We start from the raw sequence: 25,001 nt of genomic DNA, 5'->3' as shown, positions 1-25,001 counted from the left end.
ATATACACACGTACATAAATGATGAAGACACCAAGTTTTAATAGCAGGTATTTTAATAAAGCTTCAACATACTAAAACAAGTTCCATGAGCAATTGAGCATAATGAAAGGAAATTCCAAGTTGGGAAAAGGAAGATTTTTGCATATCCATGATCTGTAGATTTGATTTCTATACTTTTTTTATCCACCCTACAAGCGTTTAACACATTTTGTTAATTCACGGCTATTTAACCGCTTCAATACCTCACACATCAGATAAATGTCAATACCAAAAATATTTGTATATGCCAAAATATATCTGTACAGAGTCAACAGATGAAAAATGTAACAGTTATGCAAATAAGTGATAACAAAGAGATTAGATGGCCTGGTTACACATAATTTAAGTGCTATCATTTGTGTATTTACATGTGTGAACAAAACCAAGATTTAATTGTTAAGACTATTGTATTAATTAAGACATTATTGTAACTTGTAACAGAGACATGTTTAACAGGACATTGTAAAATTGCACAGACACAGTGAGAGTTCTGTACAAGACACATCAGATGATAGTCTCATTAGTAAAAAAAAAACAACTGCATTTTTGCATCTTTAGCGCAATAAAAGGCCACATAACAGACATACAACATAGGCTACTGATACAAGATAAATAAAAAGCTACTCCAAAGCTACAGAAAGCTGTTCATTTCATTATATACAAAGTAGCATGACATATTTTAAATCAAAGTTACCATATATGTCAGCATGATCTAATTCAATAAATTAGAGTATTGCAGGTGCATCCTATGATCTGATGGCACATTTTATCACACGTCATACTTCTGGAGGGTAACAAAGATCACCTCCACAACTTGGCACTTCACTCTACACACATACACAAAATCAAACCATTTACAACAGTAAAAAAAAACAACAACATGCCGGTCTAGCAGCAAATGTCCTCAATCAAACGCTGCATCTTTCAAATTTCTGATGGGACAAGCCATCTTTAAAGACTTGAACACAGAAGACCATGATTTGACCTCTGACCCGTATGCAGACAGTCTCTCGTGCATCAAAAAATAACAGATTACCGGTATTTTAACAGGTGCTGACAAAACACTTGTTGTAATGTGCGCCAATGACACAAAACAAGCATAAGGCCACACAATGGACTAGAAATCAAAGAGCCTCTTGCAGAGACTTGACATTCAGTGCTTCAGTGGTTCAACTAAGGCATTTGTCCGCTTAGTATTTTGTTCTTTTTTGGCACATTAAAGTTCATACACATGCTGGCAAACACAAGACTGTGCCCCCTTTAAATAATGCTGTTTTCATTTCCAGTTGTTGTGATTCAATCTGGGTCCAAAATGCTTAAGGAAAATCTAGCCAATCTTGTCATTTACTTGGGATGAAGTTTTTTAGGCGTCCCTTGTTTCTTGGTTTGCCACAGATGTCCTGCAATAGTGACTGCATCAACACTCGCTGACATGGTTTTGGCTGGGATCTGGCTGAACTGTTTTCGGTCAGAGTTGTATTTGTAAATATTCTCGATCATCTTTGCTGTGATGCTTTTTGGTCCTATTCCTGCCAGTTTGATTATCTCCTCGGAGTCCGGGCAGTAAGTATAGACAGACCTGAACTGACATCCAGCATCTCGGAATAAGACCAGAAAGTTGTTAGCTCCAGACCTTTCCATTTCCTGAGGACACAATATGAAGTCAAACATGTTTTCCATATTGATAATTTAAATAAAGAGTATTAATTTGAATACAAACTTACATCAAGTATTTTATTTTTCTGCCCTTCGTTGACTTTGCCAGCCAAGCAGCAATGAGACAGAGCATTCTGAATGATATGTTTGTTGGATTTGGCACTGGGCTCCTTGTACAGTTTGGGCCCTACAAGATCAAAATATAAGTATGAAAGAAAGAAATACATAAACTATGATCTGCTACAATCCAAAATACTGTGGTTGTAGTTACCTGTATACTCAGTATTGGAAGGAGTAGAGGAGGTGGTGGAGTCCACTTCCCAGTCCTTCTCATTTCGACTGCCAGCTGAAGGACAAGAAGAAAAACCTCCAGCAGAATCTGGCCTGTTGTAAGACACAAACACAACAATGAAGAATAAAATCAAAATAAAACAATTAATGGAATAGTTAGTCATAATGAGGCACAGTTGCTTTAACATAAAACATGAGGAGAAGCAAAAGCACGTTCAGCCGAGCAACGCAATATATGAGCAGATTTAAAACAAAGCGCAGTAGTAAAGCAGAACACAGCTAGCTTAAGGCCAGGCCAAACAAAAGGACACAGAAAAGGTCAAATGTGGGAAAAAACAATTTTAATTTATGAAATGTTATTTAATGTACACTGAGGTTAACTACAATGTCTAAACCTAGACCTCATTTCTACGAAACATTACTGACCTTCCCTTTTTTTCTTTGGGAAAACTCAGATAGAAGGGAACATGAGCAGTAGCAATTTTATTGCCCCTGATGGGAGCATGAAAATAAGAAAAGGGGTTAAACAAAGTGTCAGGACTGTGCTTCATACAGAGTAACTGAAGGATATAAGGTTGACAGAACATTAAATTAGGAAGACAATTACAGCTTACATATATGTGTGAGTTAATAGATCATAATAATAATTCTGATTCAGTAAGGAGTACAAATATACAATGTTAGGAATATAAAAACACAAGCTTGCAGATCCTGAAAAAATAGGTGAGCCTCACCTGTTGTTCTTCTTGTTATCAAGCTGATTATCGTTGTCTGCCAAGTTGAGAGAAGCCAAAGATACACTGGACACAGAGTATCCCCGTGGACGCACTCCTGACAACACAGCCACAATGACACCATATTCCTGCTATACTTGTTTTTGTATTGTGAATGTCTGAATGTCTTGTGTATGTGGCTGACCTGTGGCTCTGGCTGGTGTGGAGGACTCTAAGACATCTCTGTGAATGGACTTTGGCCTAGGTTTCTTTTTAAGACTTCCAGATCGAGGTTTGACCACGTCATCCATGTCCTCCATGAGTTTCAACTGCTTCCGTCTCAAAAACTCACATTTTATATATTCACGTCGGGCCTTTTCCTCTTCTTTTTTTTGCTGCTCTTCCTCTGCTTTTAACCTGAAAAACAGAGTTGGCAGTTTACTTTATATTTCAGAAAAGAATATTATTTCATTATGCCATTTACTGTATCCATTTATACACAAGTTCTAATTATTTAAAACAAACTTAAACCAACCGTGCAGCTTCTTTCTTCTGCTCCTGATCCAGCTCTTGTTGCTGTTTTCTCTCCTGAGCTTCTTTCTCTCTCCTCAACCTCTTCTCCAGTAGAGCTGCTTTCTTTGCTGCCATATCCTCTTCTCCTTTCACATCATCCTAGGTTTTGGGGAGCAAAAGCAATATTGTTAAAAATACAAATTCTCATATCCAGTGCAGTCTAGTTCTTTCTCACTGGATTACTGACAAAATACAAAAGTCTTTTATCCCTAAACTGTTTGGTCTGTGTTCATGGTGCGTAGTTAGCCTAGATTCACATTGTATTGTTTTTGATAATCTCATGGTTGAAGAGGCACAGCAAATGTTATGTCAGAGTGGCATCCCTTTCAAGCCTGCATTCATCCTCACAGCATTTATACAACCGTAAATGAATGTCCACGCATGTATTTCCATTTAATGTATGCAACAGTAAAAACAGTATTTCAAACTCCTAAGTAGTAATAAGCACATTTTGTATTGCCAGTTTGTGGTGTACCTTGAAGAAGAATCCACAGCACATTTTTTGCTCAGTTCCACAAATCTCTTCCCCTGTCTCTCCCTCTTCATCCCCAAGTTTGAGTTCAGATAAAGCAGCTTCCACCAGGTCACTTCGGTCTGGTCGACATTCAAACTTTGCCCCCTCTTGGACCTCTGACAGGGGCTGATGCAGCACCTCTGCTGGTTTAGTTTGTGTGATCTCCTTTTTAGACAAATTCTGTCTTTGCTGTGGTCCTGTGTCTTTGCTGTGGTCCTGTGTCTGAAGCTGTGGAGCTGCTTCTTGAGCGCCTGCACTCTTTTCTACAGTCTCCTCTTTGGCAGTTTCTTTATCATCTTTACCATCACAGTTTTTCATTTCATCTGTTTTTTCGTCATGACCGAAGTAGGCAAAGGAACTGAGCTGGGACTGTTGTGGGGTAAAGCGCCTGAGCCTGGGCAGGCTGTCCACTGAAGTGGGCGTGTTCAACATTCGACTGAAAGGTGTGACCTTTAACTCATTGGGACGAGGGGTCCGAGGTGTCCTGGCGTGGAAGGAGGCCGGTCTGCGCTTGAGTCCAGAGGAGGAGCGGGTGGGAGCTTGAGGAGAGCCAGAGGAGGACAGGTTTGGAGACAAAGACCCCACTGAACCACGGCCTGAACCTCGGCCTGTGACACTGCTGCTGCGCAACTCACGCAGCTGTCTGTGGAAGCAAACACCACAAGGGCAGTTTGTTAGCTACACTAGATAATGCAGTTAGCAACAATGTTTATTTTTATTACAACATAACATTTTACATTATGGATTTTACCATTTTAAAGGTCAAAAGTATCTGATTATGTCACAGATGCTCATTATGGTACAGACCTGTGTGGAGATGGGGCTGGAGGAGGTATGACCCAGGCCTGCTGTTGCTGTTCTCTCATGGCCATGATCTTTTCCTGCTGTTGAGCCAAACGCTGCATCTCTGTTTGCAGAAAACCAAGTGAAGAGTTCAACCTCTCAATGGAGCGGGTGTACTCAGACAAGTCAACCTCTCCAGGAGCAATACCTGTAAAAAAAATAAATAAATTTAGCGTTCATCAGAATCCAAGGAAATTATTATTTTTTAAAATGTTTTTGTATCATGCAGTTACTCACCCCCTCCATCTTCACAGGGAGATTTTGGAGCTGCTCCATCAGGTTTGCACCTCTCTGCTCGTTCAATGTAGCTTGGGTCTGCTAGTTTTGGAGAGGGTAATGATTGGGGTGAGGGGTTTTCTGTTTCTCCAGGGCTGGGATTGACTCCTTTCCGTCGAACAACATTCAGAAACGCTGTTCTGCCCATTCTCTGACGATGGCGTGTAAAAGCAGCTTCCACCTTAAGAAGTCATGACAAAATTAGTGTTTGTGAATGTGTGTTAATCATTTAGTCCATAAAAATGTAAATGTCCACTACCTTCTTTTTCTGGGCCTCAATGGCTCTACGTTTCTCTTCCAACTTCATCCTGAGTTGGATCATTTCTGAGGCAATCAAGTGAGAAGGGTCTCTGGGAGTTGGCGTTACAGGAGATGGAGATGTGATTGGCAGGGGAGGAGTAGAAATCTACAAGTAAGTAAATAAATACATAAATAGATAAATAAATTAACAAACAAATAGTATTTAAATGGTTAAATAAAAATATAGAACTTTACTGAAAAAGACAAACCTGAGAAGTCTGAGTTTTTACTGGACGTACACAAGGAACATTAAGGTCTGAACTCTCGGGTGTGGTTCCTCCGCTACTCCTTCCCTCTAACTTTCTGAACTTTTGCTCTGCAAAGCTGGTCATGCGGGTCATGGCTCCTGCCGAGCCAGAGGAGGATGTGGAGCATATTGTGTGGGACCTAGGCAGGCTGTGTGCTGGACATGGGCTGCTTCTGTCAGCTCCATGTCCTCTCTCACTGTCAACATCAGAGTCAAAAACTCCCCTCCGCCCAGCGTCTCTAGAGCCTCGGTCCCTCTCGGGCAGCGGGCAGAACCTAGTCATTGCGTCGCAGTCTTGGTCAATGTCTGAATAGTCTCTGAGAGAAGAGTCCTCGTCCAGGCTCTGGATGTCCTCAGTCCTCACGTGGATACCAGTGTCCACCTCTTCAGAGGCGGAGTCATGCTCCTGGAGCATGGCTTTGGCTGAGTGTGGGGCAACGCCCTGAGCTCCTGGTGAATCTGAGGGCTCTGCCCCATGGAGATAGAACCCATCCCCAATTCCCAAACTAGCATGAGGCCTTTCTGTGTCATGGATTATCTTTAGAGCCTCCTCAATGCTCGGAGGGGTGGTAGGACTAATATGACCGGTGTGGTTGCTATAGTGATTGGCAGAGGTACTTTCTGGTAGAACTCCATTTGAGTACCTATCAACAGAGAAAGATAATTTATTATTTACTTTTTATTACTTATTTCAGATGGTTCTTCAAAGTTAAAGTCGAAAAAAGATTAATTTTTAATTTCTTATAACCTGCTTTGGTTTTTGATGGAGAATGTGTTGTTTCGCCCAACTGGTTTATGGGGGGTGAAGTCTTCCTCCTCTTCTATATGTCCGCTCTGCCCATTTACAGTTATAGGCACCATGGAGGGGTGGCTCTTCATGTTTCCTTGGGATGCATAGTGAATTTTGAATGCGAGGACATCACTGCTGACTGAGCGAGTCATATGAAAGGAGGGGAGCTCACAGAGAGGAACAGTGGGACCCCCATCAAGGGGGATCTCAAAGGATATTCCCCGGGAGGTGGACCTGGGTTTGGAAGAGGGTAATGACTTTAGTTTAACAAAAAAAAAATATTATAACATATGTACAAGAAAAGAGTATGATGCGGGTACACACCGTTTTTCTTTGGGCCAAGTCCCAACACCGCCATCTTCAAAAGACAAGGAGGTAGATCTCTTCATTACACCTGCAAAAAGTTATAAAAAAAAAATAATAATTACATCATCTTTAGGTTAAATGCCATTGTTATGACAAAGAAAGATTGTAAGACACACTAAACCTACAGTCGTTGCTTTTTTCCCAGGCAGTACTAGAGCATGTTCCATCAAAACAGAAGCATTCCCATTACTATTTTTGATGATTCTGCATTATACTGTATTGAGCATCAACTAGTGAGACAAATTTATGATACTGCCTGTGCTGACTCATCTGATCCAAGTTATGGTTTGTTAAAACACTGTGCGGTTGTGTTACTTACCCTCAGCTGGGACGTCAGTTTCTGCATAGCTCTGTTTAACCGGACTGGTCACAGGAGCCATATTTCTACAGGATACTTCACAGGCTAGAGCAAAAACAAATATAGCACTATGACCAAGCAATTTATGTAGGTGCAACATTTATAATACATACAAATTAATAAAATTAAGCTTAGTGTTAAATATGTCACTGTACCATTTGGGTCAAAGACTCTTGGCTGTACAAATGAGGGTTTCACCACTTCAAACCACCAGAAGAGCTCAGCCATAAACACCAGGTAGTTACTCTATAAAAAAAAAAAAGTTTGACTATGTATTAAACATTACAACTTGATCATAAGTACTGTACTATCTCTATAATGATCAAAATGTCACACTGTAATCACTGAATTATACACCATGCCATATTTGGCATGTCAGTGAGGTTACATCCAGCCAACTGTTGCTAGGGAACTGGCTCAGAGGGACAAAACATGTTTCATCATCATCTGCCATATATCATGGATTAGACCATTTAGATCCAAGACCTCCATCTGAAATTTACATTATTATACGTTCTGTTTAAAGGTTGATCTAAACAGTGAAAGATCTGTATATTCATAAAATAAACGGAGTCACAAGCAATTAATTTAAATTCAGTACTATTTATTTACATGTTTTCCTCTATTTCAACTTGATCTTTATCTTAATCTGTTTCAGTTTGCGTTTTAGTGTGCATAAGGTAGTTGTTTTACAGTGTGCTTCCTGATACCCATCCTTAATTTATCAAAGCTTGGTAGAGGCAATGGTTAAATGACATTTACCTTACAAACCTTAAAAATACAACACTTTACAAACGTAAATGGTCTCTGAAGTGGAGGAAAACTTCACATTAGTTCTTTGGTTTATAATAACTGCATGGAAAGTTGGAAACAATGACAGGGGTTAGATTCTATGCCAGGGTCAGCTGATTCAGTGCTATTTACTTTCTTTTTGTGAAACTAAACCACTTTTTAACTATTCACTGCAGACCCATTATGCACAGCACAGACTATTCACTGAACGGAGCCTCTTGTTTTGGAGGAAGGAAAGTCCCAGGCTCATACAGACTGTGACTTGAATCTGAATGTTTTGACCCACGCTATGGTGCATTCTGTTTACCCACACACTGGTCAGCTGTTACATAGAGATAGACTAACACTGTGACTGCTGTATTAAGTGTTAGTGTACTGCATAGAGACTAAGTTTTAATGAATCTATAGACAAGTTTAAATTAGTTGATTTGAGGACAATCATTTTAATTAAGCACAATACTTTTTGATGGATTATTTGTTTCAAGGTTATTGTGGTCTGTAGCAATACATTGCATTACTTCTAAGACAAGTCATTTGAAATAACATTTTACTCACCAGATTGGCAAATCAATAGCTAAATAGACTAGAAATGTCTCAAAACCAGTGAAATACTTTATGTTAAAAATCCAACTAAATCTGTCCTAGTCACAGCTACTAAAATCCAGATGATTATTATTAATTCAAATAATTTTAAGTACGTCATTTTTGTAGTGTAGTTAATACATGCACACAAAAAGACAAAAAGAGCCACTATTAGTCAGCAGCTGCTAACTTTTCCCTGCATGACTAATTTTTGCCAGTCTGTAATTCTCTTTAGAACAAGTTTTTCCTACCTTTATGGAGGCATGAGCGTAGAGCATGTCCTCCAGGCTGAAGTGGCAGCAGTGGTTCAGATTGTTGGTGCAGAAGTCCTGGACTAGCTGTAGGTTATACAGACTGTCGGCCAAAGACATGGTTTCTTTGAGGCAGATATCTGTGTGAGCAGGGAGGGAGGGGTCACACACATACGCACAAACGCACACACACATACACAAGGGAGAGATTACACACAAAAACAGGGAGACAAAAGATAACAGTTCAGAATTTTAAAGTTTCAGGCCTTATTGCTGGGTTTTGGATGTCATCATGATATTCTATAGGCCAATAGTATTTAATACAGATGGGGGCAGCTAAAATTTATATTATTCAACTGCAGATTTTTGTTGCAATATAGTATGGTCTTGGGTCTAATCAGTAATGTAAATAAACTTGTTTTATACTTGGGAATATACCTTTCCAATATTTCATGGCAAAGTACAATGTAATCAATTGGAAAAACTTGCCCCCCCATCTGGAAGTATGACATCATCGCATTTTACAATACATACTGATTTTTCTCATAATAGACTGAAAGTCATACATATATCATATTGTGTAAAAAATTTTACATATGTGCACTGTCTTAATATTATTATCAATATTTCACATGTTGCAATAGGAGTTGTTGAACCTTCTGTCATGCCAAACTCTACTTTGATGCTTGCACACTATTATATAATTAATGCACATAGGATATTTGGATCTGAGGAATGATTTAGAAAAGATTAAAAATTCCAGTTAGAATTCCAGTTTAAACTATAACGTCCTCTGTCATTGTTAGAAAACACAAAAATGGGTACAGGATCTTAAAAATGCACCATAATTTGTGGTCCGAATATATGTTGACACACACCACAGATGTCAAATGTTCTTGTCATTGTGTCATTGTATATTAACCTGGATTACTTTTCCTTTACTTTTGTTCAAACCTAATATTGGTCACAGACTAAACCGGAATTTCACATCTGGCAAACATATGTGTGAGCTCATCTGAACTACAATCAATCCCATAAGCCAGTGCACACCAGTGAATGTTGTTTATGTTTGAAATAGCATCGCCGTCACAACCTCCTCATGACCAATCACAGCCCAACCCAAGGCATTTTTAGAGCAACGGCCGCAGAGGAGAGGGAGAGAGGAAACTCAGAGAGGAGACTTAGTTACTTCTTGTTTCGAGTAATCTTTCAATAATCCTTTGGTATTACAAGGTCTATGTTTTCACTTGTATGTTTTTAGTTTGGGCATTACAGACTTAAAATTTCAACACAACTTATAATAACATGTCATAACTTTTTCTAAGTGTGACTTAATGCCATAGAAATGTATTAATAATATAAAGTCTACAGTCAGCAAAACATGTCCATACTGTGAAGAAATGCTTCCTTTAAGCTTAGCCTGTGGAGAGAAAAGCCATCATTGTAACATCAAACCAAACATGAAAACGACTCAGTGTTTTCCCCATTATGTGTCATTTCTAAGGGAATAAATAGACTGTAGCCTTGTGGGTAGTACATAGTGGGTGTGGCTGCAGACAGGGCCCACCTTCCAGTCTGACAGCCTGTGGACAGTAGAAATGCAGCAGGGCCGTCAGTGTGCAGCCGTCTGTATTGTCCTTCAGCAGGTTGTCCACCAGGGGGAGTACTGGAACACTTCTCTGCTGTGAAAGCTCTCTCCTGTAGCGAGCCTGAAACCATGGCAACGACAGAAAGACATCACCTCTGTGTCGACGCTTGCATGTGACGCTGGCGTTCATGCAGTACAATCAATCATACCCCCAGAAGCAGGTGAATGAAATTGTTAATTTGAGGTTCTCAGTCAAGCGTAAAGTAGGAGTCAGGCTCAAGTAAAAGGTAACCATGCAAGAAAGACACCTAAATCGCAAAAACATATTAAACATCTTATAACATGTCTACCATTGAGCCATAGGCCTAGAATAGCAGTTTCTTTACAGGCATTCATGGCATTAGTTCTACTTAAAGCATATATACAATACACACGTGAGCAGGGTTACATTTACATTTTACAGCATTTTCTCAAAGCAACCCTCAATAGTCATTAACCTCTTGCACACATAAGTACTGTTGTTATATTTTAATATCAGAGTATAATCATAATCTTCAAAACTGTGCTGATCTGGCTGTACACTAAACTTGAATTATCTTGTTTTTTAAATGTAATCTTTTTAACTGTATTCATTCTGCAGCATTTTTGATTGTTTAGAAAATCATTATATAAATAAAATTAAATAAAACGTATTACCACTAACTATCTTAAGGCATCTGCTTTCATATATTATGGTCAGTAATGATGGGAAATCTCTTTGGGAAATGAGATTAACCAGGTGGATGTGCATAAGGGCTACATGCAATTAACACAAACAAAAATAAGAGGTTGTATTGGGTCTGGATAGGATCATAATAATCTTTCTAAAGAATGAATGGACTTACAGGTACAAGTCTCCAGTACCATTTGTTTAGAGACTGAGTGGATGACAATAGAAGACAACGGAAAAGGGGTTAGGCAGAAGGGGGTACAAATGATTAAACTAAACAAAAAGATACATTATGTAACATTACCCCTTCCCTCTCACTACACAGGTGAAATGCCTGGAGCTATACCATTTTTGTCTCCTTACTGATGCAGCGTTTGAGGAACCAAGGGAGATTTAATTTAAAGAATCTATGTCTTGATAGTGTAAAATACTGTATGTTATGAATAGGAATAGTATGTGTGTTTTTATATTAATGACCACTTTCTTATTTTCTTTTGTGTGACTGACTGAAGTTTGTTGGTAAATCTAAAATGGGACATGGCACTGGAAAGCAGCTGACCAATGGGTTACAGTACACTATGTTTTCCACACCATTTTAAAAGCATTATTTACACTTTGCAATTCCCCTCATAACCAAAACCCATGACCACACAGTCCACAGCTGCTTAACAAGCTGTGGTACATAAGCAGTTTAATGTGTATCAACAAAAATTTGAACTATATGGAGGCTACTTATTTTTTCATATTTTCTACCTTAAAACCCCAATGAACAGGGTCGTGACCTGATAAGACAAAGCAGTGTGGCATTATGGGTGAGTGCTAAGTGCTGGAGGACAGTAGCTGCTGCTGTGTGTCCGCTGCAGTCACATGGGCCTTACATAACAGTGAACACTGTCTCTGTGTCAGCGCTCCATCAGAACTGCAGCTGAGAGTGTCCACAAGAATCCCATCTTCCTCATTGTACCACACAGCCTTTTCTGTCTGCTCACATTTGTGTCTACTGTAGGATTCCACTGGAGCAGCCCAATAATAAAATGCAAATCTGATTTGTAAGGATGCTCACTGCAGCACAAGAATGAGGGAGAGTTGCATGGGTCTTTTTAAACTGAACCATTTACCAGTTTTAATTTCTATTGAAATAGTGACTCCACCACCCTCCATACTGGAAAGACATTCTCTGAGTCTAGTTTGGTTCTACCTCTGCCCTATCTCTCATATAGCTCCAGTTTTACACCTGATATACCCTGGGATCTAAATAAAACAGAACTACTTTCTAATAATTATTATCCCAAATTTGTTCTTACTTTTTGGGTGTTATCTTGAAACGCAGCCTCTTTCAGCTTGTGCTCCTCCACAAGGATGTCTCTCAGGTGTTCATTTACCTGCACAGAGCAGAGCAGTGATGGAGAGGTCACATTTCACACAAATATGTGCAGCACAGTCATTGAGGGGGTTGTGTCGAGGGAAGCAGAAATTTAGAAACCTCAGCATCACAGTATAACCCTCGGCCTATTCACCAATGTTAAATACTGTTCAAAGACAAGCCAATATTCAATATTATCTATAACTTACGGTAAGTGACTATTTGAAATCACTACCTTTTCAAACCATCTTATGTTTTTTTGCACTTGATGATGTAACATACGAATGAGCCAGCAGATTCAGAGTGGGCTTTCTTTGTGCACAGAAGGTCTGTATCTTCAGGGCTGTACACAGACAATGAGCTGTGTGTTTTGATATCTGTGAGTGTAAATGAATCGCGCATGTTGATCTCTGTGCCTTAAGTTTTCAAACAAGAGCAGCTTTTTACACCAAAACTGAGGACAACCATGAGAACAGCAGGTTTTGGTTTGACCGATGCTGAACCCAGCCACTTTTTATTTACAACTGACCTGTGTTTGCAGTGTTTCTCAATAATACAGGAGACTGTAGCCCCCATAGTCTAAAAATAACCTGCACTGTACAACAACTTTATTAATCATTGCAATATCATTATAAAAGTGACTACACTGGTCAGAAATTATTGCAAAAAAAATCAATATGTAGATAGTAAGTGACATTAATACTCCACAAATGTATAAGATTAAATGGAAATAATTTGCACCACCATAGTCTACAAAAGTCTATGGGCAACACTGACATGTGGACCTCTGTATGATTGTCTATGGTACTGAGGAGTTAGATTTAGCTCAACATGCACCCTGGCCTGAACCGCAAGCACTTTCTTTCCATTTAAATTTCCATCTCCACAGTGACACCTGCAAATCATATGTCTCGTAATGTAAAGTGATTTTCAGTGATTTAATGCATTTTTTGTGCAACATGCCCTTCTATCCCCTCCTGACCACTGGGATAGACACAAATGATCTAATGGCATGTTAAGTGTAGCAGAAAATTACACCTACTCTGTTTAATAAAATATACATACATACGCTTATTTATATGTTAAATCATGGGGTAAAATAGAGTAGCTGAAAGTATCCAGTAAGTCTGGCATGTTCACTATTTTGACCTTGTTGATCCAAGTGATGATGGCATCCTCTGTGTCATACAGCAGCTCCTGCACGTGTCCGTCACAAAGAAATGGCTCAGCAGCAGAAAACCTGTTGATGCAGGACATAACGCGCTCCACGCTCACCATCTCCACAGTGTAGGCCATCATCAGAGTGTCTATGAGCGCCAAGTGGGAGCTCTGTGGAAAGATATGCAATGGTTATTTTACTTAATCAAATACATGTTAAAAACTTTCTATTACATCAAATCAATTATAACTATATAATATAATTGTATCAGTTATAACAGAAAAAGATGGAAGAAAAGTCCAAGCCATTACAAACAAGGATATCAAGAATGACTAAGTATTCAAGTATTCTGAAAAGGGACACAATGTAAGAGAAAACATTACAATAACCGTTGAGTTGCACATTAAGATATTGATATAATAACCCTAAAGCAGGATAATCTTAGTTAACTCTTTTCTAAATTAACTGTATAACAAATTTTAATCATATTTATTTGACCACACAATTCAAATCAAAATGCAATAAAGAAATCCAACTAAAACTTAATAAATATAAAGCCCAAAGAAATTAATGCGTGATCTGCTGAACCTTGGGTCATTGTAATTGTATTGTAATTTTAAGACCTACTCTAGCACTTTAAATACAGTCTTTGAGGCAGTTTGGAGAAACACTCATTGCCTTATTTGAAATCATTCACATTTATAGAGTAGACTGTTTTGGCAGCCCTCAACACCTACACAAAGCGTGACATTATCCTGGCCTTTCTGATCTCATTCCAGACCGGTCAGTCCTGGAGTCATTCCCTTCCTTTTCCTGTCACACCGCTGGCTTTCACAAAAACATGTGGCTGTTTGTTTATGCTGAGCTCAGCATCTATCTGCAGTTCAACAGTCCAACATGAGCTACTACTCCTCCTGATCCAAGTGAGTCAAGGAAAAAGATGCAAACAGCCAGACGTCATCTCACCAGACCTTTAACATAGACCTCTATGCATGTCTGCAAAGACCAAAAATAACGGTCAGTCTTAAATAATCAATTATAAAGTTTATAGAGTTATCACATCTCGATAAACATATGCTATTTAAATATGGCAATTAGGCCTATGGAGAGTTTAAGATGTAAACAACTGCAGTAAGCTTTCACTCAAATAGTTTCTCTTACATGTATCCACCAGATGTGGTTCAGCAGCTGAAGGAGATGTTCCACTTTTTAAATTGTTTTTTTCTAATGTTTAGGCTACACAGATTCTTCAATCTTATAGAAAAATGGAAAATTTTAATAGAAATGTTTATACAAAAGAGAATGACTTATAAAATAAATAATTAAACATAATCAACATGACAAATGTTTTATGTCATAGAATTATTATTTATTTTTAAAACAACAAAAACATCCTGCTATCCTATTTATATTAACTCACTAGTTAAAAACGCAAATGTTTATTGGGCTAAAAGTAATTTCAACTCAAATCCGCATTGCAATATAACATTTGAAGTTATTATCACGATCACAAGATGCCATTAGTATTATTATTATATTATTGCATTTCAAAAGTGTAATTCCTGAGACTGGCACTTTCTTACCTCTTAAACATCAACACACATTGTTTTTGATTCTTTTATGTTCAGGATATTGCCAGATATTTCACATTGCAAACATTCCCAGACACATTGCAGCTACAGTGACAGACAGCCTAAAAAGAGACATGGCTGATGGCAAATTTCATTAAACCTTATCCAGTTGCATAAATTATCATAAAACTCAATATTTTTTAATAGTTAAGCAGAGGACTTGTAAATTGATGTGCTGGTGTGATCCTATACTCTGCTACTGTTAACAAGGTATGAACACATGTGCTCTCTATTACTATTGTGTGTGTGTGCATGCGCGTGTGTGTGCGTGCACGCGCGAGCAGAGACATGTCTAGACCACACTTGGTGACAGGCAGACATTCCTTATAAGGCATTAACAACAGTAGCTAGTGACCAGCAGTTGTAAGTAAGCTTTCCTTTACAAGATTGAGCTAGTGTTAAATGGACATTACTCATCAAAGGGTACAGCTGTGCATATGCAACTATGTGTGAACGTCTCATGTGTGTGTCTAAGCAATTGCTTTTAATGACCACCATTACAACAACCTGTACGTCAAGTACGTGCAGGCAAATAGTGATGGTGTATTTATCCAGCTTAAAGAATGACCTTGTAAAGTTGCATGCTAGCACAAACCTGTTATATCCCTCTATATTAATATTTTTTTATTCTGGGATAGTTTTAGATGCATATACACCCTCTTTCTTCTTCTTTTATAGTTGTGGGATTTTTTTTTGTATAGGATCATCATCAAACAAAACAAAAAACAAAACAAAAAAACAACTTCAGTCAATAGCAATTATTATCAAATTGAAACTGGAATTAAAATCAATGCAATGATCAAACAGCTAATGGCAATATAAAGTCTAAACACAAAATAATCTGCCTCCCTACTGTATTATTATGTATACAACTTTCTAGCCCTATAGTTAAGACCTAAAGTTCTAAAAGACTTTTATTATTAGTCTGTCTACATCTACAAAGCTCAAAATGCTCCTTTCCACCTTGTGATGTCATGTAGTAGTAGTTTTCAATTTAACAGCTACCTTTTATCTTTTGTTCATTGGACATGGGCAATTCTAGATCTGAAATCATCCAAATGATTCTAGTGGGGGTGTATGGAGTTTAAAAACACAGTGCAGTACTTCCTATATTGCCAATGACATCACAAGGCATAACAGAGTGTTTTCTGTTTGAGAGAAGAACTCTAAATATGCAGGGTTTGCAAGTTAAACATGTGTGAATGAAACAAAACACAACTCCAAGTATGTTTTGTCCATGAGGAAACCACATTATAACAGACTAGAAAATAGTGTAATGTAGGCAATTTAAATGTGAAAATCTCAAAATCGCAATTAGCAATGATTTCACACTTGTTCAGGCATAGTATAGGAGTAGCAGATTGCTTTGTATTGTTCTTGAAGGTGTGACTTTGAGCAGCCTTCACATGTGGGGAGCTCTCATTTGTGCACCAGACATGCTTTGGCCCCGCCCACCTCCATGCCGCAGTAGTGCACATCACATCCTCCCTCTGCTTAACCTCCCCAATGCTCCCAGTATTTCTTGTCTTTTCCCCTCCAACAGATGGTGGTGCAAAAACTGGGCCTTTCCGACTTGGTTTTTGGCATACATTAGTTGTGAAGGGAGCCAGGCAATACGTAATGGGGCTCTAGCAATCTTAATGTGGGCAGTGCTTCCCTGTTTCTGGATCAAAGCCATATGGCAGTCCTTAAAATCTACCCTCCTCCTTCCCCAGTCTTCTCTGACATGTGAGCGAGTTTTTCCCTTTTTGTACATTATGTAAAAGTGTGTGTGGTCATTCTGTTACCAAAGTGGAAAGCACAGATTTTCCTGCTTGAGATTACTGTATCTACTGACTTCAGTGATAACAGAGATGGGTCAGGCTACTTAGTCCTCATAAAGAGTACTAGACGATTAGACAGCTGAGAGGGACATAAAATCATTAAGCTACTACTCTCAGCTTAAACACGGTTTCAAATGCCAATTGCATCACAAGTTGAGATAGTTCAAAATGCATGCTTAGTGTAAACACAGGAATTTCATTTTTTTCTTTCAATAGCTGAACAAAAAAGAGTGAGGAATGCTGAGGTAGAATGTGATACAGTAGCATGAAGAGGAGGGGTGCACTGCAATGCAGACCCAATTTGGAGTCAGCACAAGTGGACGCTCTAGCCATATGTTTAGTGTTTCAGTGCTTTGAGAATTATTGACTCTAGTTTAGCTCATAACATGATATAAATGTCCTAAATCAAGTACATGGGCTTTATATTAATGACAAATGTATATGTATGTATGTATATGAGAAAATATTGTAAGTTAGTGTAAATTTGTATCAGCAAGCACATATCCATTAGAGCATCAACTAAAACATAAACTCCCAATCTAAACTATACTGCCTTCCCAGTTTTACTAGGTGAACAAATTCTTATCTAAATATGTGTGTATGCACCCTCACCCGGTGTATGCCCCTCATCATGTGTATGCCCTCTCACCATGTGTATGCCCCTCACCATGTATATGCCCCCTCACCATGTGTATGCCCCCTCACCATGTGTATGCCCCCTCACCATGTGTACGCCCCTCACCATGTGTATGCCCCCTCATCATGTGTATGCCCCCTCACCATGTGTTTGCCCCCTCATCATGTGTAAGCCCCGTCATCATGTGTAAGCCCCCTCATAATGTGTATGCCCCCTCACCATGTGTTTGCCCCCTGATCATGTGTATGCCCCCTCACCATGTGTATGCCCCTCACCATGTGTATGCCCCCTCATCATGTGTATGCCCCCTCACCATGTGTTTGCCCCCTCATCATGTGTAAGCCCCGTCATCATGTGTAAGCCCCCTCATAATGTGTATGCCCCCTCACCATGTGTTTGCCCCCTGATCATGTGTATGCCCCCTCACCATGTGTATGCCCCTCACCATGTGTATGCCCCCTCACCATGTGTACGCCCCTCACCATGTGTATGCCCCTCACCATGTGTATGCCCCTCACCATGTGTACGCCCCTCACCATGTGTATGCCCCTCACCATGTGTACGCCCCTCATCATGTGTTTGCCCCTCACCATGTGTATGCCCCTCACCATGTGTACGCCCCTCATCATGTGTATGCCCCCTCATCATGTGTAAGACCCCTGATCATGTGTATGCCCCCTCACCATGTGTATGCCCCTCACCATGTGTTTGCCCTCACCATGTGTATGCCCCCTCACCATGTGTATGCCCCTCACCATGTGTACGCCCTCACCATGTGTATGCCCCTCACATGTGTACCCCTCATCATGTGTTTGCCCCTCACCATGTGTATGCCCCTCACCATGTGTACGCCCCTCATCATGTGTATGCCCCCTCATCATGTGTAAGACCCCTGATCATGTGTATGCCCCCTCACCATGTGTATGCCCCTCACCATGTGTATGCCCCCTCACCATGTGTAAGCCCGTCATCATGTGTATGCCCCTCATCATGTGTATGCCCCCTCACCATGTGTATGCCCCCTCATCATGTGTATGCCCCCTCATCATGTGTATGCCCCCTCATCATGTGTAAGCCCCCTGATCATGTGTATGCCCCCTCACATGTGTATGCCCCCTCATCATGTGTATGCCCCCTCATCATGTGTATGCCCCCTCATCATGTGTAAGACCCCTGATCATGTGTATGCCCCCTCATCATGTGTTCGCCCCTCACCATGTGTATGCCCCTCACCATGTGTACGCCCCTCATCATGTGTAAGCCTCGTCATCATGTGTAAGCCCCTCATCATGTGTATGCCCCCTCACCATGTGTATGCCCCTCATCATGTGTAAGACCCCTGATCATGTGTATGCCCCCTCACCATGTGTTTGCCCCTCACCATGTGTATGCCCCTCACCATGTGTATGCCCCCTCACCATGTGTATGCCCCTCATCATGTGTAAGACCCCTGATCATGTGTATGCCCCCTCACCATGTGTATGCCCCTCACCATGTGTATGCCCCCTTATCATGTGTTTGCCCCTCACCATGTGTATGCCCCTCACCATGTGTATGCCCCCTTATCATGTGTTTGCCCCTCACCATGTGTTATGCCCCTCACCATGTGTATGCCCCCTCACCATGTGTATGCCCCCTCACCATGTGTTTTGCCCCCTCACCATGTATATGCCCCTCACCATGTATATGCCCCTCACCATGTATATGCCCCCTCATCATGTGTATGCCCCCTCACCATGTGTATGGGCGTACTGGTCAGGTCCCTCTCAGTGACCAGTCTGTCCTGGTCGGTGACATACAGGCCTTTCTGTGCCAGAGCCTGGATGATGGCATTGTGTCCAAGCAGTGGTTTGACAGCGTCGCTGCGGAGGATCAGACTGCCAGCTCTACAGTACAGCTCTGCAGACTGCAGGAGACAGGCCACAGGGGGCTTCAGGTGCTCCTGGTTGTACTGGTCCCGATAGAAGGGCTCCACCAGCTCCTCTGGCACGGCATCTACAGCAAGAAAGAGAGAGACCAAGTTATTTTAGGCCAGTTCATGATCCAAAACACTATCATTACCACTGAAGCAAGCAGTCAGCAGGATACCAGAGCAAATGTTGTAGTTGCTATGGTTTCATGACAAAGCTACAAGTTCAAATGCATTCTCTATAAAGGGAAAATCTGAAATTCCCATTAAAACATGCATTTTATTTTTAGCTACAACGTTTCTAAGAAGTGTCTGGAAAGTTACTGTAGTAACCACCATTAGAAGAACTGTTACTAAAAGCAGGCAAACATAATGGGCGGGCCAGATGGGTCTTCAGCAGCTTTTTCAACATTTTTAGTTTATTCCAAAGAGATCCGAGCCCCACATGGGACCCTTTATAGTTTATCTGAAGTCTAAGCTGGCATTTTTACCTGTTCATAAAAATTAATCAATAGGTAATAAATTATATGACCTCAAAAAGCAAATGTGTGGCATTTGATTGATTCCTTTCTGTAATCCCTATATTTGCTATCTCGTTTTACATCATACTGTTTATATTCAGCAATTTAGGGCAGAGGTCAGATATATTTATTCAAGTACACACCTGAGTTACTTTTTACTAATAATGTAAGAGTTGTTTTCCCCAAACTTTACTCCTAATTGAGTTATACAGTCCACTTGAGTATATGTTTTTTTTTTTTTTTGTTACTCTTCCCACAGCAACAAAAAAATTATTTTGACTATAATAAACTCTTTGAACATTTATATTTGTGGTCTATAAATTGAAAATACTAGTTACATTACCTATTAATTATGAATCTGATGTCATATCCAGTTACAGTTACTCCTACTTAAATTGTAGCTCATACTCTTACTTTGGCAATTTCTTGGGTCACTACCTTGTTGAGTAATTGAGTAATATAATTTTGAAGTAACAGTACTCCTACTTAGTAGCCAACACTCTGGCTTCTAACTGCTACCCATCTTGATAATACATAATTAGTTCGTTGTAAAGAGAATTTTGAGAGCAGTTGAGTAGTTTTCTTGATTTATCTGAACCAAACCACTAATCTAGCACTGTTGCTTCTTGTTGTTAACCCAATGCACTGACTCACAGCTATGCTACTCATCAAGCTGTCACTGGCCATAATGCATACACTATGTTTAGGAATGTGTTCAATGTATTCCTGGTGTGTGTGGGACATTTCCTTTGACTTCTGAATCATACAGCAACAAACAAGCTAGTCCTACAATAATACATGTAACAAGACAAGCATGCTTTCAAACATATACACAATGTCAATGGTACAAAGTAGTACTATGGGTTATTTTTGGAGCTACCAAATTAACAATGAATATTATAAATTATAAAAATCCTTACTAAGCCCAATAATAATCATCTTTTCCATTGGCCCATTCTTGCCTTTTTTGCCCCTGTTGACTTTGTGTTGCAATAGACAAACAAAACAACACACTAACCAGAAAGAGTAAAGAAACAGTCTTCTTTGACAGAGGTCCTATGTAACTATTAATTAAATATTTAAAGTTTAACCTCACTCAAAGCTTGTGATTGCACCACAGACGTTTCCCAGTAGTGGTGGTTGGTACAATGCCTCTGGCTTGTGAACTAAAAGAGCTATTTCAAGCAGCACACAGATGTTAGACAATTCTTACTTGTACTTTATCAAATCATTGTACCTACATTATAATCCCCTAGAAAATACAAGGTAAAATCTTCTTAAACTATATTCATAGGTGCATGTTACAATATATCACAACTGAATAGAAAATGCAGTTTGAATTGGCTATCAAAACAAAAAGTCCAAATGATCCAAATAATGTCATCTGCAAAGAACAAAATATCTTTCTCTCAAATGTTAATGCCCCTGGATATGTTTAAATGTGCACGTGTGAAGTCAGTCAAGCCAAAATTTCAAAATAGTTGCTAATCTAATTCTAATTGCAATAACTGTCAGAAAGAAATGCTATTAGGATTTCTTCCCACATTTTTCGAAGTTTCCTAGTTACTTCAAGTTTCATAAAAATCTGCTAGGTCAACTGAAACTCTTTGTGTAAAAGAGAGGAAACAGTCAGGAAGTAGCCGCTACAGGAAAGGCAGGCATGGACAAGACTGCTGCTGGACTCCCCTGGGACCCTGAATCCTAAAGGCTATAATGGTCATCAGTGTTTATCTCTACTGCTATAATCATTTCTTAACATGAAATAAAATTAAATGTATTGTGTTCCATTTTTATAGCTTCTACACAAATTAGATCAGACCTTCATAATGCTGATAACAAAGTGACTTCTCACGCTGCCTTCTTCTTGGTTTAAAAATGCCTTGACAGACCAACAGCATGTGACTTAGCTTTCATCGGGTTTGAAGCATTTAACTTAATGAATATACAGAACAAACAGTATCACCTAAAGCATTTAATTTTGGTGTTGCTACCTGTCTGCTAAAGTCAGTTGTTTTCATGGAAGTGTTGCACTATTTTCTGAGTTATGTTATAATGTTGTTTCCTCACCAAAAACATACCTGAAGTTGTGTTTTGTTTCATTCACACATATTTAATATTAGGGATGTAACAATATCTGAAATATTGTGATATCGTATCATCAAAGTTCTCACAATAATACTGTGGACCATCACAATATATTGAATTACAAGTTTCTTTGCTTAAATTAAGATTTATGGTGCAGCAATAGCTAAAAAAGAGAGAACTACATAGACCATGATCCTTTGCTCCATTTCAATGCAGACTACATGAAGAAATAACAGCTCTAAACACTTTTAAGTCTTAGTTCTTTGGATTAAGGCTTGTCAAGGCATTTTAAGAGGAAAAAGTAGCATATTCACAGTTTTGTTTGCCTCCAAAGAATTTCACAATAAATATCATGTCGAGAGTTGTATATTGTGAAAATATCATATTGAAAGATTTGGATAATATCCAAATCAACTTCTCTCAATATCCAATGGATATTGTTACATCCCTAATCATGACATCACATAACTTTGGGTATGTCTTTGATGAGGTAACAACATTATAACATGACTTAAAGCTCAAGAGAGTCAATTTTGTGTAATATAGGACCTTTCATAACATATAGAACGAGTGACGGTCCTGGCTTCATTGTTTCTGAAGATAAGAGTGTGATCCATTTTTGAAGAGGTGAAATATTCTTAACCTTTATTGACCTTTTAGTTTTCTTTCCTAGTTGCTTATATTAACCTTCACTGATCTCCATTGGTCAGAGCTATCAGAGCAGAAGAAATCAGACATTCAGTGTAAAAGTAGAACATATTTAAGTCTTTACTTTGTCGGTAAACCTAGTTCCAAATCAATAAGATGAAATAATAAATGGCAAATAATACAATAACATCTGACAATTTACAAATAAGTGGAGTAATGTGTAAAAATAAATCCAGAATTACTATTAGGACCACTTTAAAACGGAAGTATCAGCATTATTTTTATTGGCACAACTGAATTAAAGTTTTTATAATACTGCAATATGATGGTTTCAACACTTTGATTTGGGGTCACTAAATTTCACAGTTAGCCTTTTGCAGGTCACACTTGAGTGGAATTGAGCTCTGAATGTTCTAAACATATAATTCTCCTGTTTATTAGGACTGTTCCACTATGGCCCATCTGTTCAATCTAGGACAAACAGGACTCTGAGGACCGGCCATGAATTGGGGCCACAGTTCTCGTCTTGCCTCACCGGGACTTTAAAGTGTGTCACAAGAAAGATGGGAAAAACAACATGACAACTTTATGCTAAAGTTTAACTGTAACTGTACAAAGTGTCTGGATTTTACTATAAACTGACTTTCAGTTGAAAACCATTAGGTAATTAGTTTACAACTGAGTCTTTTGATGTGTCTCCTCTTTGTGTGTGGCAGGCTCATGGCCAGTCCATACTGTTTAAGGAAGATGAAGAAACAGCTGTTTAAGTGTTCATTAGACACTTTGGGCTCCAGAGTCACTCAGCCTTAATAACTCTGAGGTCTCTAAGACCACAGGGACAACTGTACATCAGACAAGAAAAGAGACAAAGGTGAAGACAAGCAATATTAATAATCTCTAAATGATGAAAAGAAATCACTACTGAGACTGAATAGTGCATGTTCACCAGTACTCTTATTCTCAGTGTATAATAATACATTGTTAAACCTTGACAATAGGCCTACACCCAGTCTGCACATCTGTGCACATTATTAAGTATTTAAAACTGAATCCACTGTTAACACAATAAAGATCTAAAACAGAACAGTGGAAACTCAAACATGTTGTTGTCTGCTTTATTTGAAATATCACTTAGTGCCCCTGTACATCAGTGCACTGACAGTGGTCTGTCAGCCTAACACTGGGGTTACATAAGCGGCTTTACAGAAAGGAATAATTAGCTAAAGTCCAGCAACAAGTTAAATCCTGACATCAAAAGTGGCTTAGTGGATATGACCTGTGACCTGAAGTCTGACTGTCATGTGGACAAGAATCAATGTAAAGGCAGAGGCATGCATGACTCAAGGAGATTGACTTGTTTCCATAACAATATAATCCCAGTGAGGTTAGGAGCCACCTACCAGAGCCAAAGGCTTTGGCCACGAGCCACGTCAAGCTACAGGAGATCTTGGCCCTGGTGAAGTCATAGTGGTCAAAGCTCTTAATTGTGGGTACAATGAATGTGCGTTTCATCCCTCTGTCGTCTGCTGCATCTCCCATCTTTCCCTCCGCGTGTGTCAGGCCCGGGACCGCTACGGCTGGAGGAGCAGTCAGCCAGAGGAAGTCCTCTTGGCTGCGGATGACATCCCGACCAGAGGAATTCAATGCAGCAAAACCTCCCCCTTCTCCAGGAAAATATGGAAAACTTTACGCTGACGTACGGCGACTTGGCGTAGGCTATAGCTAACAGTCGGTTACATCAACACCATCTTGACTTTAACATCTAGCTCCTTAGTGTCTGGAAGAAGCCGAGAGCAGTTTTCAGAAGGATTCCTGAAGATTCCCATTCCCTGATATAAATCTCATCACCAAAGCGGAGCAGCTCGTGTGCGTCAAAAGCCACGACACGTCCCACACGACCATTTAAGAGACAAAACTCCCCGCTCGTCCATGTTTTCTTCTTTTCTCCCTTATAACTGTTTTCCTCCGCTCCCTCTGTCTCGGTGAAGTCTCCACTGCGCTTTTCCTGCCGCACTGGTCAAAGAGGAGGGAGCCAACAGCGCATGCGCCTTCCACCCACCCAGCCTTTTCAGTTATTACAGTGTCGTGTAACCAGGAGGGGCTCACATGTGGGAATACGATGGCATAAATGCAAGAGTTTTCCCAGATTATGTGACAGAAATTAATTATTGATTTGAAAAGACTGAGGATTTCTTTAGGGACAACTTTTGTATTTTTTCCGTTATTTCTATAAGCAAGCAAACAATCAGTTTTAAAGCCTAGGAAGTGAGTTTATAAAAGTTGCCCGAATCGAAGTAGCAAACATGTAGCTCTATCAGCATCATTGTAATACTATAT

General features: G+C 39.5%; 1 protein-coding gene across 1 annotated transcript; it reads right to left on the bottom strand.

The window, feature by feature from the left end:
• Window positions 1-49: 49 nt before the first annotated feature.
• Window positions 50-24,664, bottom strand: camsap2b (calmodulin regulated spectrin-associated protein family, member 2b). The gene is made up of 21 exons (XM_055152010.1): window positions 24,065-24,664; window positions 19,237-19,496; window positions 13,401-13,580; window positions 12,193-12,270; window positions 10,159-10,300; window positions 8,592-8,731; window positions 7,122-7,212; window positions 6,928-7,011; window positions 6,567-6,636; window positions 6,201-6,476; window positions 5,415-6,096; window positions 5,165-5,311; window positions 4,867-5,086; window positions 4,594-4,777; window positions 3,748-4,429; window positions 3,235-3,371; window positions 2,905-3,116; window positions 2,721-2,817; window positions 1,967-2,079; window positions 1,764-1,882; window positions 50-1,683 (listed from the first exon to the last, which is right to left on the bottom strand). The coding sequence occupies exons 1-21, from the start codon at window positions 24,201-24,203 to the stop codon at window positions 1,384-1,386; spliced, it is 4,353 nt and encodes a 1,450-aa protein (XP_055007985.1). The 5' UTR covers window positions 24,204-24,664; the 3' UTR covers window positions 50-1,383.
• Window positions 24,665-25,001: the final 337 nt, after the last annotated feature.

This window comes from Boleophthalmus pectinirostris, unplaced genomic scaffold (genome assembly GCF_026225935.1).
Source record: "Boleophthalmus pectinirostris isolate CB_2022bp ecotype Guang Dong unplaced genomic scaffold, ASM2622593v1 HiC_scaffold_16, whole genome shotgun sequence".
NCBI lineage: Eukaryota > Metazoa > Chordata > Actinopteri > Gobiiformes > Gobiidae > Boleophthalmus > Boleophthalmus pectinirostris.
Note: the sequence above shows the minus strand (reverse complement) of the source record. Positions and strands in the feature narration are given on the sequence as shown.

Excerpts from the sequence above, each read along its gene's own strand:
- camsap2b (XM_055152010.1), bottom strand. The coding sequence starts at position 24,203 with ATGGGAGATGCAGCAGACGACAGAGGGATGAAACGCACATTCATTGTA. Across the intron at positions 3,117-3,234 it reads CAGAAGAAAGAAGCTGCACG|GTTAAAAGCAGAGGAAGAGC; the intron begins GTTGGTTTAAGT and ends TCTGTTTTTCAG. Across the intron at positions 1,684-1,763 it reads AGAAAAATAAAATACTTGAT|GAAATGGAAAGGTCTGGAGC; the intron begins GTAAGTTTGTAT and ends TTGTGTCCTCAG.